This window comes from Coenobita brevimanus, chromosome 1, assembly GCF_032717465.1.
Source record: "Coenobita brevimanus isolate Jiangsu-jjx chromosome 1, ASM3271746v2, whole genome shotgun sequence".
Taxonomy (NCBI): domain Eukaryota; kingdom Metazoa; phylum Arthropoda; class Malacostraca; order Decapoda; family Coenobitidae; genus Coenobita; species Coenobita brevimanus.
The window spans coordinates 62,854,433-62,873,144 of NC_136954.1; the positions used below are offsets into that span (position 1 = coordinate 62,854,433).

General features: G+C 41.3%; 1 protein-coding gene across 1 annotated transcript in view; it reads left to right on the forward strand.

Annotated features, from left to right (window-relative positions):
• The window catches only part of sev (receptor protein-tyrosine kinase sevenless), a 212,496-nt gene that overhangs the window by 81,167 nt on the left and 112,617 nt on the right, over positions 1–18,712 (forward strand). Inside the window, exons 3-4 of the mRNA XM_080272579.1 lie at positions 11,335–11,394; positions 14,272–14,359. Of these exons, the coding sequence (XP_080128705.1) occupies positions 11,335–11,394; positions 14,272–14,359 (148 nt within the window). The remainder of the gene's footprint in view (positions 1–11,334; positions 11,395–14,271; positions 14,360–18,712) is intronic.

Below are 18,712 nucleotides of genomic sequence, written 5' to 3' on the forward strand. Positions count from 1 at the left end.
GTAAACTTTCTGCCTTCTGTACTTTATTCCTTCGCTTTTCCCTTAAGTTCACTACAGTACTTCCTCGTTTACTTTCCTCTCTTTCCACCCTCTGTCACTGTACCTTCCTTTCTCCTTGTCCTTTCCCCTTCATCTTCCTTATATCCTTTTGCCATCATCTTCATATTCCTTTGCCTTCCGTTAGTTTTTCTCTTGCCTGCAGTCGTTCTATCACTCTTCCTTGTTCATTTTCTCCTTTCTTGTTTACCATTCATACTTCTCTTTCCTCCTGTACTTCTCAGCAGTTCATATTTGTCTTCCTTCGTTTTTCCCTCCCCTCCCTCGCTCCATTACTCTTACTTCATTGGCTTCCCCTACTTACTTTTCTCTCCTTCCTCGTTCCCTCAGTCTTACTCCAGCCTGTCACCTACCACTCTCTTGAGCTCACCAAACATTTAAAAGTAATTGGGGCGACACACTCTATGCCACCTTTACTTTCTCTCCTTTCTCCATCTATCAACCATTCCTTCCTTCTTCTTTACATTTCTTCCTTCCTTCTTTACATTCCTTTCTTCCTTCTTTACATTTTTTTTTTTTACTCCTTCCTTCTTCCTTTCCGTCCTCACAGTTGTAAATTTCTCTCTTAATTCTTCAACTTCTGTCCATAACGTTCATATTAGACCGTCTTCGTTGTACCTCATCATCCTTCTATCTTTGCAGTTTCTCCATCCTCCTTCTGTCACTTTTCTTTCTTTCCTCGTTTACTCAAGGTTATGTCAGCCTCCCAGCTACCCTGAATAGGCTCACCGAACACTTAGTACACACACACACACACACACACACACACACACACACACACAGTTCCTCCTTTACTTTCTGTCTGTCTCACTGTTTTCACCCACTGCCACCATTTCTTCCTTCCCTTCCCCGTTTACTTTCACATTCCTCTGTTTATCCTTCACTTTCCTTGCATGGTTTTCGTGTTCTACCATCTTCGTGTAGCTGTCACTTTCCTCCCTCCCTTCCTCCGTCCTTACCTCCCTTTTTTTACCCTCCCTCTTTCCACCCTCAGTCAACCTCTGTCTTTCCTCCTTGCCTCTTGTCTCCACCAGCCCCTCAACCACCCTGACGAGCTCACGAAACATTTATAAAGTAATTGGGATGACGTAGCGTTCTCTGCCTCCTTTGTTTTCTTTCCTTCCTTCAACTCTTAACCTTTCCCTCCTTCCATCTTCACTGTCCTAACTTTCTTCCGTTTTACATCATCTTTTAACTCTCTCTCTCTCTCTCTCTCTCTCTCTCTCTCACTCACAAGTCCCCATCAGCCTCACAACCCCGCTGACTGGAGCTCACGAAACATTTAAAACTAATTGGGATGACATACGCGCCATTAACCAGTCGGGGTAGAGCGCCTGTCTTGTACTTTTTCTTGATGCCGTACGATAACTCTTCCAAGGACGCCGGCGCCACTGTGTAACCCATTCAGCCCGAGGACAGACTTTTCTCTGTTAGCTCCACCAAAGAGGTTATGTTTTTGCCGGCGTTGGTTTGTTTGGTTGTCTGATAGAAGGACAATGAGCGTTCCCCCCCTTTTTTTTTTTTTTTTTTTTTTTTTTTTTGAGGGATAGGGTATGGCCCAAGGAACGGTCTATTAGATTTTGGTGGTGATCCGGGTCATCATCCGGATTCAGGAATTTTTTGCTTGTTTTTCCACACGATATCTCCAAAAGTATCTCAATTAATTTCAACGAAATTTTGTGAAAAGGTGGGCCATGGGCCAAGAAACAATTAATTAAATTTGGGGCCGAATCCGGATCCGGATCCTGCAATGGCGTTGGTGGAGGTACTGTACGCCCTCTCTGAGTGCTTTCTAGTATTCATCCATTATCCAGACGATATTATTCAGCTTAGACAGGACCTGGGAGGCCTGTTTGCTCCCAGACGGATCCTGGAGAGGGACGACTCCATGTGGTGGCACCGATATAAAGAGGCGGGTCCACTGTCTTGTTATACGGACGTCTCTCAATTATTTCCCAATCCTTCGAAAGGAGGATGGTGGTGGACTGCAAGAAGAGGGTATGGTTGCAGCTGTTGCTATTGCTGCTACGAGACGATTGTGCTCATTAGTTTAGGGATTAATGAAGGTTGTGTCTGCGAGTTAGGTCTATCCCAAGTGAATAAAATCGTCAACAAATAGCAGGATTGAAAATGACTTCCTCGGGGTGAAGCAGTTAACTTCAATAGCGGTGTACAGCCTCGGTCAACGGTTCTTCGTACAGGTCAGGGGTTGGGAACTAAGGAAGGGACTTTCCAACCCATTTTACGACGGCTTACCCAGATCTCATAAGGGTTTGGCACGGTGGTGAGTCGGTGTAGCCCCTCATGGTTGGTATTTATTGCTATCTGTAATTATAGTACATGCTGCTGTTCTCCCCCCCTCCTCCCTCCACGGCACCACCACTTTTTCTCATTTCCGTCTTTTGCGGCCAAGATTCGACGAATTCCAATGTGCACTGAGCCTTTAATTTGACCGATTGCGAGTTATTTTTCCCACTTCAGCTTGGACGTTGTGATTATTTATTTGCATATTGCACTTATTTTGGGAGGCACTGATGAGGAGCTTACACATGCTGGTGCTGTGCATCAGCATGTGTGGAGCAGCTGCGAGCCGGCGACATTCATTCGAGAGCCAAAGCTCCTTACATTTCCTTGCATCTCGCCATGGGGAGGATCCTGGGCTGACCCTGGTGGGGTGCTGTTTGTTGGTAGGGGGCGCCGGATATCTACAAGGTGTATGTACTGTACTGTACCTTTATTATGGCCCCACAGAAGCAGTCACTTACTTGAGGTCCACGGGTCTGCACTGCCACACAGACCGGCGTTAAGCAGCAGCAACAACAGCAACTTATTTTGGTATTTTTTGTTAATATCATGTTTCCTTGAAAATTACTCATATTGGTTTTAAGTGTAACCGCACACAGTGTGTATGTGTGTGTGTGTGTGTGTGTGTGTTTCAGGCTTAATTGCCTTGGTTTTAGTAACCTTTGATACCGGTAAGCATCGTTACCTCTAGATACTGTATTTTGACAAACGCCAAAGTGATGTTATTTACCAGGGAGAGAGAATTTTGAGCTTCGGTTCTCACGGATAAACAAACCTGACGGAGATATCTAACCCCTTTTAGTTCAGTTGATGACCAGGTGTAGGCAGGTTGGAGTGCTGATTTGAACAATGACCAAGGAGACTCATTTCAACCACATAACTAAGGTTTATCGAGTTTCGTGCAACCATGACATATTATTGTGTAATTGGTCCAATTCTGTCAGATGAAAACAAACTGATTATAAACTGTCAGGAAGGCTGTATGAAAATAAATATTGATACAGGTATATATGAGTAAAAGCGATTATTTCACTCCCAACACGTGTCACTTTGCCAGCGACACATAGCCAGGCCGGCCACGTTGTTGTTCTTGTGACCCCAGCCTCACCTGAACCGTGAACCCGGTGGACTGCTGACTTACGCTGTCCTTCTGCAATCCTTTATCTTACTGTCTGGGGATAGGGAAGCAGCTGAGTGACGTTTGTATAACCGGGCAATTGAATCACCTGGCTAAGTCGGTGCCACCACATGAAGGCGTCCCGCTCCAGTACCAGCCGGCCTCTTAATCCAGCCTTACGTAACCTCCCCGGTGAAAACTTAAGTGGACAACCGTTTTCTCCACAGCATCGTCCTTGTCTGGTCATACAACCGTTTTCATTTCACACTTGCTGGCGCCCATAACCCACTGGACGTTTGATCCTTCTCAGAGACACTTGAGGGCTCGAGGCGCATGTGGGTGGCCGGTAAGAAGGATTGAGTTGTATTCTTGCTAAGCCTCGACGATACTGTTCAATTTTAGGAGAGTCTTAATGGATATAGGGTCAGATTTCATTAACTTCCCTGTCTGCGTAATTTTGCCATATTTTTCCATTGAGCTACAGAGAATATGCTGCCGAAAGTCGAAATCTTCAAGCTGGTGTGGACGAGCAGTAAGGTTGGGATGAAGATGATGATGAATTTTCTGTCTGATTTTTATTCATTTCTGGCTTATTAAGATATCTTGATGTGTGTAGGTGGTAAGGAAGAGTGTTGTGTTCTTAGTTTGGTAATTTTCAGGTCTGTCTCTCAGCTAGATTAGGGTGATGAATAAGATGATGAATTGTTTGTTCGGTATTTATTTATTTCAAGAGACACTGAATAACTACAGTATGTTTGTGGTTGGAAAGGAGGACTGGGATTTACCATTTTCAGCGCAATTTTCTGTTTGAGGCAGTATAAATGGAGTTGGGATGATGGTGATGATAATGAAGGTGATTTTCTGGTCGATATTTATTAAATGTACTTATACATATAGATATTCGTTATTTGTCTGTTACCTTCGTCGCGGAAAATGAAGGAATCTTTTTTTTTTTTCACCGTGTGTGTGTGTGTGTGTGTGTGTGTGTGTGTGTGTGTGTGTGTCCACCGGGTTAAGTTAGGTTATTCTAGGTAAGGCCATAACGATATTCACTTCCTCATACTATTATATACCCCAGGATGAGCAGCAGTCCACTCCTCCACCCACTTGGCCTCCGTCAGCCGTAAACAAAATGGTGAGTGTAATGCCCTTCCCCACTGCAATTAAGATTGGTGGGGTGCGTGTGGCGGCTCAGGAAGAGGGCGTTTTGCTTGTGGTTTTAAATTTGGGATATTTTCTACTTGCCTTTTGTTCCGTGTGCTTCTTTTCTACTTTTTTGTGTGTGTATTTACTTATTTATTGTTTGGCTTTGAAGTTCTAAGCATTTTTTTTTTATGTACTTTTGTTCTGTTTGTTTTTTTGCTTTGAAGTTCTGAGCTGTGTTGGGTTTATTTTTTTCTGCTTGTGTTTTGTCCTTTGTTTTTGTTTAGAAGTACTGAGCTGTGTTGGTATTGCATTTTTTTTACCCGTGTTTTGTTTTGTTTGTTTTTGCTTTGAAGTTATGAGCTGTGTTGAAGTCAGTTTTTTTTTTTTTTTTTTTTTTTTTTTTTTTTGTACATGTGTTGTGTTCTGTTTGCGTTGATTTTAAGGTTTTGAGTGACGTCTACTGTATATTATGTTGTTCCTAACGCCGATTTGTGGGGATGAGTATTGGCAATAAGGAAGAGTGCGTTTGATGACGTATTGGGGACTGGAAAGAAAGAAAATTACCCTCGTGTTCCCTATGAAGAAGTAATTTGAAGCGAGCGACTGGGTGACAAGGAAACCCGTCCCCCTTGTATTGTCATAAGAACCTCACATGGATAAACCTGTATCGGCAGTATTTTTTCTTTGCATCTTAGCTTTTTAGTACAAACCTGTTGCTATATTTTGTTGTTGTTGCTGTTGTATTATTTTAGTTACATCCATTACCTGTCTGCGTGTATGTAACGACGATCAGTTAATTGAAAGCGAACGCCAGTGTTCTATATTATCGTCTGTTTTGTTGCGTTTCTTTATAGCAAACATGAGCTAATAGTTTCTGTATGTTTATCGTATGGGTTGATTTATATTTACATTCACAAACCTGCCTACCTATATAGACTGCTCCGTGCCCCTCCCCAATTAGCTAAGATCCTAGAGGGTGTCTGGTGGAGGGTGTGTATGTGCGTGTGTCGAGCCTACTTAGCCTATCTGCCAGAACGAGCCACAATGAACGGAAGGCTCTGTTTTTAGTTTGGCCGGCTGCACACCCTTCAGAGCACAGGGTTGATGTCTACCGGGTCACAGTCGCCAGGATGTAAGGTCCACACTGTAGGGGCTGGTCTCTCTCTCTCTCTCTCTCTCTCTTTATTTTTTTCATATTTTCACCGCTGAATAACGCTGGGCTGTAGAAGTTTGAAGGTGTTCAGGGGTTTTGTGTGTGTGTGTGTGTGTGTGTGTGTGTGTGTGTGATTTATTTATTATTTTTTTGAGATGAGAGGACATTAATACTTACGGATGTTAGATTAAAAATAAAAAAATGGATAGAGATGAATAAAATTAGGAAGATGGATAGAGGTAGATGATGGTGCTGTGTGCATGTTTTTTTTTTTTTTTTTCGCTTAGATGAAATTTGGAATGACAGGGATCTTAGGTAGAAGAAGGGAGGGAATAATAATGGATATAAAGAAATAGTGGAAAAAGAGAGGTTTTAGCCAGTATTTTGGAAAAAGGGGAACTTTGAAGGACTGGAGGATGTTAGTAAGAGAAGTGGTTAAAAGGATTGGATGAAGATGAAGGGATGGATAGACGTAGACAGGTAATTATGTAGACAGATGGATAGATATAAGGTTTATAGACATTGACTTGAGACAGTACGTAAACGATGTAGAAAGTTAGGGTTTATATATACTGTACATATCTATCTATCTATCTATCTATGTATATATATATATATATATATATATATATATATATATATATATATATATATATATATATATATATATATATATATATATGAATTGACAGATTGACAGGTATATATACATAGGCACATACACAGAGATAGAAAAACATGATAAATTGATAGGTAGATGGATGGATGATGGGAATCACCAAAGGATAGAACCGTCATAAATAACACGGAAGAAACAAACAAGAACTTAAACAAGACGAGTGAACGGAAGCAGGTGAAGGAGTGAGAGGAGATGTAGTGGAGGCAGATAGCTTGATATAAACACACTCCTTCCCTCTCCACCTCTCTCTCTCTCTCTCTCTCTCTCTCTCTCTCTCTCTCTCTCTCTCTCTCTCATTCATTCATTCATTCATTCATTTATGCATGCATTCATTCATTCATTCATTCATTTACTCACACACACACACACACACACACACACACACACACACACACACACACACACACACACACACACACACACACACACACACACACACACACACACACACACACACTCTCTCTCTCTCTCTCTCTCTCTCTCTCTCTCTCTCGTGATATCTCCTCACCTTTCCTCAACAGTGCCTCCGTGTTCTTCCCGTCTTCATAAACTTACCTCGTTCACCGCCAGAGAGAGAGAGAGAGAGAGAGAGAGAGAGAGAGAGAGAGAGAGAGAGGAAGGGAAGAAGACAATAAAAGAGGGTATTCGGGAGGGAGAGAAGAACGTGAAAGCAAGAAATAAGAGACGAGAGGAGCAAAATGGAGAAAGCGATGGAAGAACAAAAATCTGTGTGTGTAATGCGGGAGAGAGTGAGAGAGAGAGAGAGAGAGAGAGAGAGAGAGAGAGGTGGCTGGGGGGGGGGGTAAAGAGGAAAGGTGAAGGCTAGTTGTCTCTGTCCTACAACACCTCCTTGTGTAGTGTTTTATGATCACTTGGGTTTTGACTCTCTCTCTCTCTCTCTCTCTCTCTCTCTCTCTCTTTTCCCCTTCCTTATCAATCATTCCTTCTTTTTCCTCCCATCTCCCCTTTCCTCTACCTCTCCTCCCTTGTCTCTCTTCTTCATGTATCGTTTCCCCTACTTTCTTGCCTTCCATACCATTACCCTTCCTTTCGTACCTTCTGTCTTCTCTACACGTCCCATCTCATGTATAAAGTTTATATATTTCATTGGTTATTACTTTGGTTCGGTATAATTTTTCCCTCCATTACCAAATAAAGATAAGATTATAGTCAGTGTAACTGCTTAAGCAATATATAAAATAATCAAAAGTGAAAGTAAGTTAGTGTTATTCTTTACAATATTGCATTGAGCTGACAGTTATTTATGAAGGGATGGCCATTTAAGATGGCGCAGAGTATGTAGTTTCTTGTGCTTCTCTCGCTTTGTCGAAGTTTTTCGCTGACACAGAATCACTCACAAAAACACTTCTACAGTTTTCATATGCACTTCTCATCTTACACATAAAAAGCCTTCCATGCGTACAGTACAGCATAGCCATGTTTGGAGCATTGGGTGGAAAGGACAACTTTTCCAGTGACAGAAAATGGTGTTCCTCGACCCTGCTGATCAGTTGCCCTAAACCACGGTTTAAACCTGTGCAGCACAGTTGTCCTCCAGGTCGTGCGTGTGCAAGTTGACTGCTGCAATATATCCAGTACATGCAAAAGATGCATTCAGTCAGACTTGTATACACAGGGGAAAAAAAAAAAGAGCGAAACAACCTGGTATGACAGCAACTGTCACGCTGCACCAGGTTGAGCTGAATTGGTGTTTAGCTCCTTTAATTAGAGGATTTACTGTACTTATTATGTACTCCTGTTACCATCAGACGACTACCCAAAGTTAATGGAGCCCCCTTGTGGTCAGTGGGTAGGCAGTATCCAGCCCCACCATTTCAAAGAATCTCTCCTAATGTAAAAAATATCGTAAGCACATCATCGCTTTGAAGGGGTACAAGTTACCGTGTCCTTGTCCTTCACGCATCACCAGAGTACTTAGACTTTGGTAATCCCCACACTTTCATCCTGATCCTCATATTATTATTATTATTATTATTATTATTATTATTACATGGAGAAAACGACAGACACAGCTAGAGGTACGAGTGATATCATTAAAAAGGTGTTAGTAAAATTCACTTGAACTTCTTTTATGACAAGAAAGAAGTTATAAGGATTAGTCAGTCGAACTGCTTAACCTCTTCGGTGACAGATCCCTCCTAAGCTGAATGATACCGTCTGGTGATAGCCCAAAGACGTTCTCTGACTGTAGGAGTTTGTAAATTATTACCATTAGCCATTAGAATATCATTTTTCCATAGTATTAAAATATGAGGGGAAAAAATAAGAATGCTCTGGCGTAATCTGTCAGGCGTTGTGGGTCATTGCTCCCGTGTGTGTGTTTTGATTGCCCCGTACCCCCATGATTACCCCATTCATTCAGGTGGGTAGAAGTGTGCCTCTTTGATCTCCTGGTAGCCGATGGTGTGTGGAGGCTGTGTTTGTGTGCTTGGCTTGTTAGAGTAGCTTAGCCTGCCTGTGTGTTTGTTTGCAGTGTCTGGTCTTATCACCCCTTCCCCCCAGCCGCTATCTCTTTCGCAGCATCCATCAACCACTTGCTCTGTCTTTCGCTTTTCCCATTTCTTTCGCCTCACTCATTCTCTTATCTCTCGTTCCCCCTCGCGTACTATCTCTTTTAGCCTCTCTCACTCACTCATTCGTATCCTACCTCACTTCTGTCTCTCTCCCCTACTCTTCTATTTTACTACCGTCTTATCTCTCACCTTCTTCTCTCCCCCTCACTTACTTTCTCCGCCACTCTATCGCTCACTCACTCGTATCCTTCTAGCTCACTTCTGTCTTTCATTCCTTCGTTCCTACTCTCTAAGTCTTATCCTGTTTCTTATCAACACTGGTCGAACTCTCTCTCTCTCTCTCTCTCTCTCGAGCAATGAAATTCTGTGGATCTTTGTTTTTCTACCTGAGTACGGGTGAGAGAAGGAAGTCAGTCAGGGGAAGGAGAAGAGAGAGGGAGGAGAGGGGATAGCGGGAGGTATGATGGAGGAAAGATATGAAACTAAAGGAAGAAGAGAGTAGGGAGAGAATGAAGAATGGGAGAGGGAAGCGGAAGTAAGGTGAAAGAGAGAGGGGCTTTGTGATGAATAATGAAAGGAGGGAAAGGGAGAAGAAAGAGAAGACAGAGGAAGCTAAGAAGATATGGAAGTGAAAAAGAGAGTTATTGTGATCAGGATAGGTGGAGGAAAAGGGAAGAGCAAAAGAAAGGACGTTAGTAAGGATGGGAGGAAAGGAGGTTGCGGAGAGAGGATAGGAAGAATAAAAGAAAAGCAGAAAAAATCGGGAAGTAAATGAAGATGAGAGAGAGAGAGGAAAAGAAAGAGAAGACAGAGAGAACTAGGATAAATGGACTGCTGGATTCTGATTTTGGCATTGCAACGTCAAAGCTCTTTGCTGCTGTACATTAACAAGAATAACATTAAAACTAATTAAACAGCCACAGAAACTCCACGCATTAGTCTGTACAAGCATATTTCAAAAGCACTTCAAAACAGATGAGATTATTATAAAAGTATTGACATTCACAAGTTAATCATCATCATCATTGCACTAGCTGCAAATAAAATATGAAACTATATACAATAACCACCTCCTTTTTTCATTATCAATATGTTTGATGAAATTTTACTAATGTAAGCTTTACGCACTCTTTTCACTGACGATTTTATTCAGTTTGGGACAGATTTTTCAGACTGGAGGAGCTAGATATGAATCCTCTTACAGATAGAAATCCCCCCTCCCCGTGAATTAAACTAAATCCTCGGGAGGTAGCTTTATTCTGCTAAGTTGAAAAATACGTCATTGTTGTGAGGCCTTTAATATGTTAGTAGTGATAATGCAAGTTTGATCTGTTATCATGTTATAGCAATTTGTTTTAACCGTTTCATCCTGGGGACATAATATTTATTTTTGCCCTTTCCTGACGATTTAGTTCAGCATAGGATAGACTTTTCGAACAGTTGGGATGCTATACGGCCTTCATGAACCCCTGTACCACCAGGGGATCTCCTTAGTTGAATAGTATCATCAGACAGCAGCAAGGAAGCTAGTAAATGACTTAGTAGCACTGAAGGGGTTAATGCACGATTTAGTTGCAGGTAAAAGTGAAATTATGTACATTTACTTCTTTGTCAGTATAGCGAGCTGTACTGTACTGTATAGTGATATATATATATATATATATATATATATATATATATATATATATATATATATATATATATATATATATATATATATATATATATATATATATATATATATATTACCCTCTGAATCAGGTGACGGATTCTGTTGCTATATTCATGCTGCCTCCGGGCGATTTCTCTTATCTTAAGGGACACTTTTGTTGTGAAGTGGTCAGTAAAAGCCGTATCAAATCCTGTTACTCAAATAGTCGCTTCTGAGCTGTATAAAATCGCCAGGAGTTAGCAAAACTAAAATAATGCGTTATCAGTGTAGTAGCACTAGCAACCCCAGGCCTGTCTGGACGTAAACCCGGTAGGCTGCAGGATACAATTGCCCACGATCCTCCTTTCGTGGAATAGGTAGGGGTAAGGGAGTTAAATGTTCTTAATAACTGTTTTCTGGATAGATATTAACAGGGGCGGGAAAAGAAACATCATTTCTTTCTTAATTTTACATTTGTTTCCAGCCCCTGCCCTCTTCCTCTAATTATAATACTGGAAATAGGGTTGGGATGATGATGATGAGTGTGTGTTAAAGGTGGTCAGATGGTACCTCTCTCTCTCTCTCTCTCTCTCTCTCTCTCTCTCTCTCTCCACATCATATTTAGAGCATGTAAGGAGAAACTATATATTAAAACCATCTGAATGTTAACTCCCTTGCTGTTCTTTCCTACAGTGCCAAGCTGGTTGTGGTGACTGGAAGGAAGGCAGCCAATCTTCCTGCCAGAAATTATGTGTGAGTACCACTTGACTGAGTTTGTATTTTTTATCGATATACATTAATATTTGCCGCACCATGTAGTGGTTGCCCGTCCCCCCCCCTCTCTCTCTCACTGAGTCACTCTACCTCATAGAAGGATAAGGTTCTGCCCTTATAAGTTCTCTCTCTCTCTCTCTCTCTCTCTCTCTCTCTCTCTTTCATTCACTGATTAAACTGTGCCCCTTAGAAGGATAAGGTTCAGGGCTTAGTATTTTTTTTTTTTTTTTTTTTAAAGCTAGGAAATCAAAATTTTGTCACAATAGTAGTCCTCCACCTGGACCAGAGGTTAGACAGGGTAGTATCCCCGAAGGTATGTACTCGTGGGGGAAAGACCTCCAGGATTCCTGGCCAACATTGTTGTGCACGGCCTTAGTTTTTTTTTTTTTTTTTTTTTTTTTTTTTTTTAAATAACGGAAAACGAAATTTTCACAGTGGTAGATATCTACGGTGACCAGGTTTTCGGCAGGATGTGACCTTCTAATGTTGCCCTCCACAGGGGGTGGGGGGAGCATCCCTTCAAGGTTCCACGCAGTGTCACTATGCGCAGCAACAATTTAAAACTTATTATAAGGAAATTTGGCACAGTGATAGACGTTCTCCTAGACCAGGCTTTAGGCAGGGTGGGCCCCCGGGGGAACAGTACTATGGAATTTTTACCCAAGAGCACAAAATTTTGCGAAGATACAGACTTCTATCCAGACCAGGATTTAGGCAGGGGATCCCATCTTTCCTGTCACTTGTTATTGCTCTTCTTTCCTTTACAGGTGGCTTTACATTGGGTGACAAGCCAGATGGTTTCCTGTAAGCCAAGGAACCATTTACAACGTTGGGTGGTAACCATATAACCAAACCATATGTGCCCTCTACGTGTCAACACGTGGGTTGGTGGAGGGTTAGTGCCCCTCCCTGTAAAACAAATAACTCAAAGCCAAATGGCCACCTCTTACGGGATTATGGCGTCTGGCAATAGATAGATAGATAGATAGACAGATGTCCTTTCAGGGGAGATGGCCCCCAGAATTCCCAGACGTCAGTATAGGCTACTATACATGTATGTATGGTGTGTATACATATATATATATATATATATATATATATATATATATATATATATATATATATATATATATATATATATATATAATCATCATTATCATCATCATCATCATCATCATCATCCAGACCTCCTTTCCCACCCTAGGGCAGGGCGAGGAGTAGCAACGTCTAGACAGCCCAAGTTTGCCCAATCCAATGGGCCACGCTTCCTTTCGCTCAACATTCAGGCCCCCGGATTCCTGGTTCTATCTGATACACCAAAAACTTCCACCACATTCTGTAGCTTAACATCAACGTATCCAACAGAGTCAATCCGAATGGTGTCATGTTAAAAAGGTGCCAAATCCCTGATCATGCACTTCTCACAACATTCATCCAGCCAGCTCGATCTCTTGTCAGTCCCCTGTGTGTGTGTATGTGTGTGTGCGTGTGTGTATCTATCCATCTATCTATATGTGTACCGGTATATAGATAGATATGGATGTATATATAGATATACACACATCTATCAATCTGTCTGTCTGTCTACACACACACACACACACACACACACACACACACACACACACACACACACACACACACACACACACACACACGTAGGAGAATATTTTGTGCAGAGGTAGACCTCTGCCCTGAACAAGTTTTTGGCATGGTGGGACCCATCACCCCTATGTGGGATAACGTTTGTGTGTAGGGCCATTGTTTTTACCCTAGGAAATTAAAGGTTGCTTGGTGGCAGACATCCAGCAGGACCAGGCTTTAATTAGGATGGGATCCGTGGGGCCTACCCCTCTTGTAAATAATGTAAATATCTTCTCCCCTTCAAATGCTGGAGGGTTGAGTGCAGCTGTCAGAGGTGTCCTCTGTCTTGTTTTCAGCAGAGGTGGGGAACCGGCAAAATTTATCCCATCCAAAAGGAAGTTTAACAAAAGAAAACCAAAGTCAAGATCTACTCATTCTGAGATGCCATGATACATTGTATTTATAAGACTGGAGGTCACTGTTGGGAAGACTGAATGAGGAAGTCAGAGTCAGAGCTGAATCTTTATGTACATGAAATGTGAAAAATTAACTCTTGCATCAGAGAGGTGGACAGAAAAGATCTGAGAGAGTCTAGCTGGATGAGTTTGTGTGCTCAGTGTATACAGGAGAGGGATGCAAGCCCAGTGATCAAAAGATGAATGACCTGAGTAGTAGCAAGAGAAGAAAGAGAAGTAGCTCTGTGACAAAGAGAGACTGATTAGTCAACGAAAGAGACAGATTTATGAGGCAAAATGCTTTTGACTCCACCCAGTCTAGAAGTGCTGCATGGGATAAGCCCCCCTGGTAGGTGAGAGCTTTACACAGGGGCTGATAAAGTCCGTGTACAAAGTTGCTACTGTAAGTATGGTTAAAAGAAGCACACAGAATCATCAGATATTCTAGATGACATTGTAAAGTGACCTGTAGGTGTACAGTTTCTGACAGGGTAGTTAGCATTGTATATTATCAATGTAAGACATAACATAGCACAAAGATAATCTGCCATTATTGTTTTTAGTTATACAGTATATTGCATAAGGATATATATATATATATATATATATATATATATATATATATATATATATATATATATATATATATATATATATATATATTAGATAATTAACTTTATCAAGTTGTATTGTTTCATTGGCTAAAAAATTATCACTGAGATGTACTTTGTTGAGATCATTACAGAATAACTAGGATTTTTATTTGTTCACTTAATGAACTAGGATTTTTATTTGTTCACCTAATGAACTGTTACAGTCTGCACAAGGATGGCCAGGAGAAGAGGCAGTGTTCTGCACAATGGGTTGTGTCTATGCAGCCCAGACATACGTACGGCAAGTGGAAGGTATGTATACACTACTTTTGCATCTACCGTTTCTGAACATACTTTACGTGGTTATTCCTTATCCCATATAACCATGGCTGTAAGGCCTCAAAGCAACCATATCTTGACATCTCCAGTCCTTCATTCCTTCCAACTCATCTCACATATTCTAGTTATCAGTATGTGCTGGATCAGGCTGTGAGACTGACATTCCTACATGAAAGTACCGAGGTCAGAAGTTAATGTGTAATGAGGGCACTGAAAATGTTACTTCAGTTATTGATTTACATGGCTTAGTTGCTGCCTGCCAGGTTTATATCCTCAGACTTCATAAATTGGAAAGTTGTTTCATTATTAAGTTCACCTTAATATTGAGGCTGAATAGCATAGCTCCAGGTCCCTATGCCCCTGATGGGGTCAGAAAAGGGTTGGGTGATGGATGGATGGAAATTACTTTTGGTTAATTACAAAGTTATTTTGAAGTCAGGTGAGTGTGTATTGAGCTTTTAAGATCATACTCATGAACCAGTAGCATATTTTACTTAAGTAGCATTTTGCCGCACATATCTTAGGCTAAGTGAGGACTGACAGTACAATCCCCCCCCCCCAACCTCATGATGTGATTGGGTTACGTCAAGTGACAACCAGTCATTTAGCAATTGATCATGGAGTGATTCCATTATAACATCTGGTAGTGGACTGTGCCATTGAACCATCTCTAGCCTTTTTCAATCAGGCTGACCCACATTTTCAGATGATGCAAGACTATCAGTGACTGAATGTATGACGTGAGTGAGTGATTTAGTAAATGAGAGTAAATGACGAATGGGGAGTAAGTGAATGAACGAGCTGGGAGTGAGTGAGTAAGTAAGGAGTTTTTTGTGAGCAAGTGGATGAGTAAGTTGGAGAGGAGTAAGTGAATACTTGAATGTGAAAGTGGTGACGGAGTGAGTGTTTTGGGGCTGAGTGAGTGAGGAAATCAGTAAGTTCTTGAATAAAAATGAGTGAATGAGTGATGGAGTGAGACAGGAGGGAGGGAGTAACTGAGTGAATGAGGAGTGAGTGTATGAATGAAATGCATGTGAGTAATGATTGAATAAGTGAGTGAGTGTTGAGCAAGTGACTGAGTGAGTGGATGGAGTGTGGGTTAATAAATGAGTGGCTGCAAATTGAGTGAATAAGTGACTGATCAAGTGACTGAGAAGTAAATGGCTGGGAAATGAGTGAGTGGAAAGATAGAAAGTGAAGTGGGTGACTGAGTGGGGAGTGAATGTGTGATTGAATGAGTGGGGTGGGGGGCGAGTTGACTGATTGGGTAGTAACTGATTGCATTAGTGACTGAGTGAGTGAGTGAAGTTAATAGGGAGGGAAGGAACAGTTAAATGAATGTTGATAACATGAATGGAGATGGAGTGAGTGAGAACGAGCAAAGAGAAAGTGGATATACTGTACATAGTGGTGATAAGGGGAGTAAGTAGGGGTGGAGTGATGTGGAGAGGTTAAGTTTGTAAAGTGTGTAATGAGGGAAGGAGGAAGTGAGTGAGGAAAGTGAGAAGGGAAACAAGTAAGGGTGTAGTTGGATGTTAAGTTGCATGCAGTTTAATGGGGAAGGAGGGAGGGAGAGGAGAAACTAGTAAGAGAGGGAGAAAAGATGAGTGGTAGGTAATGAGTGAGAGGTAATGTGGAGCTTGTCTTTCGTTGAAGTGTGAAGGAAAATGCAGGGAAAAAACAGGAAAGGGGAGGTGGGTGGGAAGGGTGGTATTTTTTTGAGCTATGGATTGGCAAAAAGTGGGGGAGAAACTGAGGGGAGAAGAGGCAGTGAAATAACCAGTGGAGGGGAAGGAAAAAGGCGATGAGGAAGAAAAGGATGGAAGGGGCAAGAATGGGATAAAGGAAAGAAAGGGGGAAGCAAGAGATGACAAAATGACGAGGTGAAGAGAGTAAGGTGTGAAGATAAGTGAGGAAAAAGGGTGAAGAGGGGAGAGGTGAGGAAAGATGTTGGGCTGAGTGATGGGTTGTAATGAGAGGAGGAAAGTAATGAAGGAGTAGAGAAAGGGAAAAATAGGGGATGGTGAGGGAAATGGAGGACTAACAAAAGGGATTGAAAAAGATGTTGAATATGTGTAATAATGAGATGAGATGAAGTCAAAGAGGAAGTAGTGAGAGGGAAGTAGTAAGGAGGATGCAAAGTGAGGGTAAAGGAGTGAAGGATGGAGCAATGATGGAGAGTGTCAGTGAGGTGAGGGAGATGGTAGGAAAGAGAGGGAGGAGGGGAAGAAATAATGGGAGGTTATGTGGGAGATGGGGGAGAGAGAGGCCGAGGCAGATATCGTGAAGGGGAGGAGGGGAGCTGATTAAGAGGAAGAATGTAGATCGGGGAAGATGTGGAGTTCTAGAGGAATACGCACCTGACTTACTCTTCTGTGTTTTACGAATTCATTTCTGTGTGTGTGTGTGTGTGTGTGTGTTCTCTCTCTTTTGCCCAATTTGTCATCAGTGTACCTCACTTTTTATCTTGTATAATGTTTCATATCATGACTGATTTCTTCATACAAAAATCAGAGTGTCTTGACTCCTCATTGTCTATGGCCAATTGTTGAATGTCGTCTCATAACTTGGCCAAATTCTGGATCCTGAAATAGTTTGATTTATTCGACTTTCCATTACTACTAAAATCAGTTTGTCTTCTTTTGACTCTTCATTGTACAGTATGTGGCCAGTTGCTAAATGTCGTTTCGTAACCTGGCCGAACTCTGGATCCTGAAATTTCTTTGACTTATTCGACTTTCCATTACTTCTGTCCAGTTATGAATGAGCTTTTATATATATATATATATATATATATATATATATATATATATATATATATATATATATATATATATATAAATCGCTGGGTGGAAAACTCCACATACTGTGCCAATTACAGTATGTACAGTAGCTCCCAAAAGTATCTTTAAAAAAAAGTACTATACATTCTGACACAATGGACGATGTATCTGACACGTGTTGCGTGAAGCGGCAACAAAATTGGTAGACCTGCATGCTGGGGAGTGGTTGCCATACACCTGTATATGACCTGGGATTGTATATACCGTTTTCTTTCTAATGTAATACTAATCACTTTGTCATATGTAGATATAATTGATGTTATAATGATGACAAAGACTAGTTTTAACATAGGCACGGTTACTCTTTCTATGGTTCACCAGTAATGCTTTCACGAGTGCCAGCACAAGGCTATCATCACTCTAGATAAATAGTATACAAGCTTTCCCAGAACTGATATATTTTGAGAAAGTGTTTATATAATATCTGTGATTATGACTCGGAGATATATGATACCCAGTATAATGTGAACGGCACAAAAATATTAGAGAGACAGGTAGAGGTAACCGAAAAGTAAAGACAGTAAATTAACCTAACTGAAACTAATCCCCAGAGCAGCGTATAAACCCATGTCACTGATACACCAGCCGTATTGTGGAGGTGACATGCGAGATTCATTCTTATATTGGACATTATATGTAAAATAAATACAAGGTAAGGTTGAACACACTCTGGGGGCTCCTTTTATTCATTTAATAACCACTGTATCCACCGCCTGCATCCAGACCTCTGTTCAATCGACGCGACATCTACTATGAAGCTGTGCCATTCACGTAAAGAAACACCACAATACCTTCCGAAACCGAGATATCGCCACATTCGGGTAGTATGTAAAATAATGATGTGTGGTTAAAATTGTCCTACATGCAGACCCTATAGGCTATAATTAACCTCTGCATTGGTAATCTATTTGTAGTTGTGATAACGAAAGAACTGTGATGGGTATTTTTCTCATGCTGGTTAATAATCTGAGTTTCATTTATATTCAAGGGGGGCTGAGTGACTCAATGGTGGCGTGTGTAGCTCAAGACCATTAAGTAGAGTTCGCGCCCCATCTGGGTAGCTACTTAGCTGAAAGTCAGCGCTCTCATCACCCTGTCAGGGCTATATGGTCTAATACAGGCCTAGCTCGGAGAATTCATTCCTTCATTTATATTCCAACATGACAACTCAGCCCATCGCAGTCAGTATTCGAACATGGCAACTCTGCCCGTCGCAGTTACTATGTATCCCAAGATGCATTTATCACAATATAATGTGTGTAATGGGTTATAGTCTTTAACACAGAGGTATAAATATTACTGAACTGTCACCATGTACAAGTCGATGGATGTTTGCAGTCACACAGTGGCGTTGATGTGTTTATTAGCAGTACCACCCACAATACCTAACCATGCGTACCAACCGCACCGAGACAACAAGTGGCCGGGAATAATGTTTCATTCTGTTCATTTTGTCATTCATCGCACCACACTTTAAAAGATA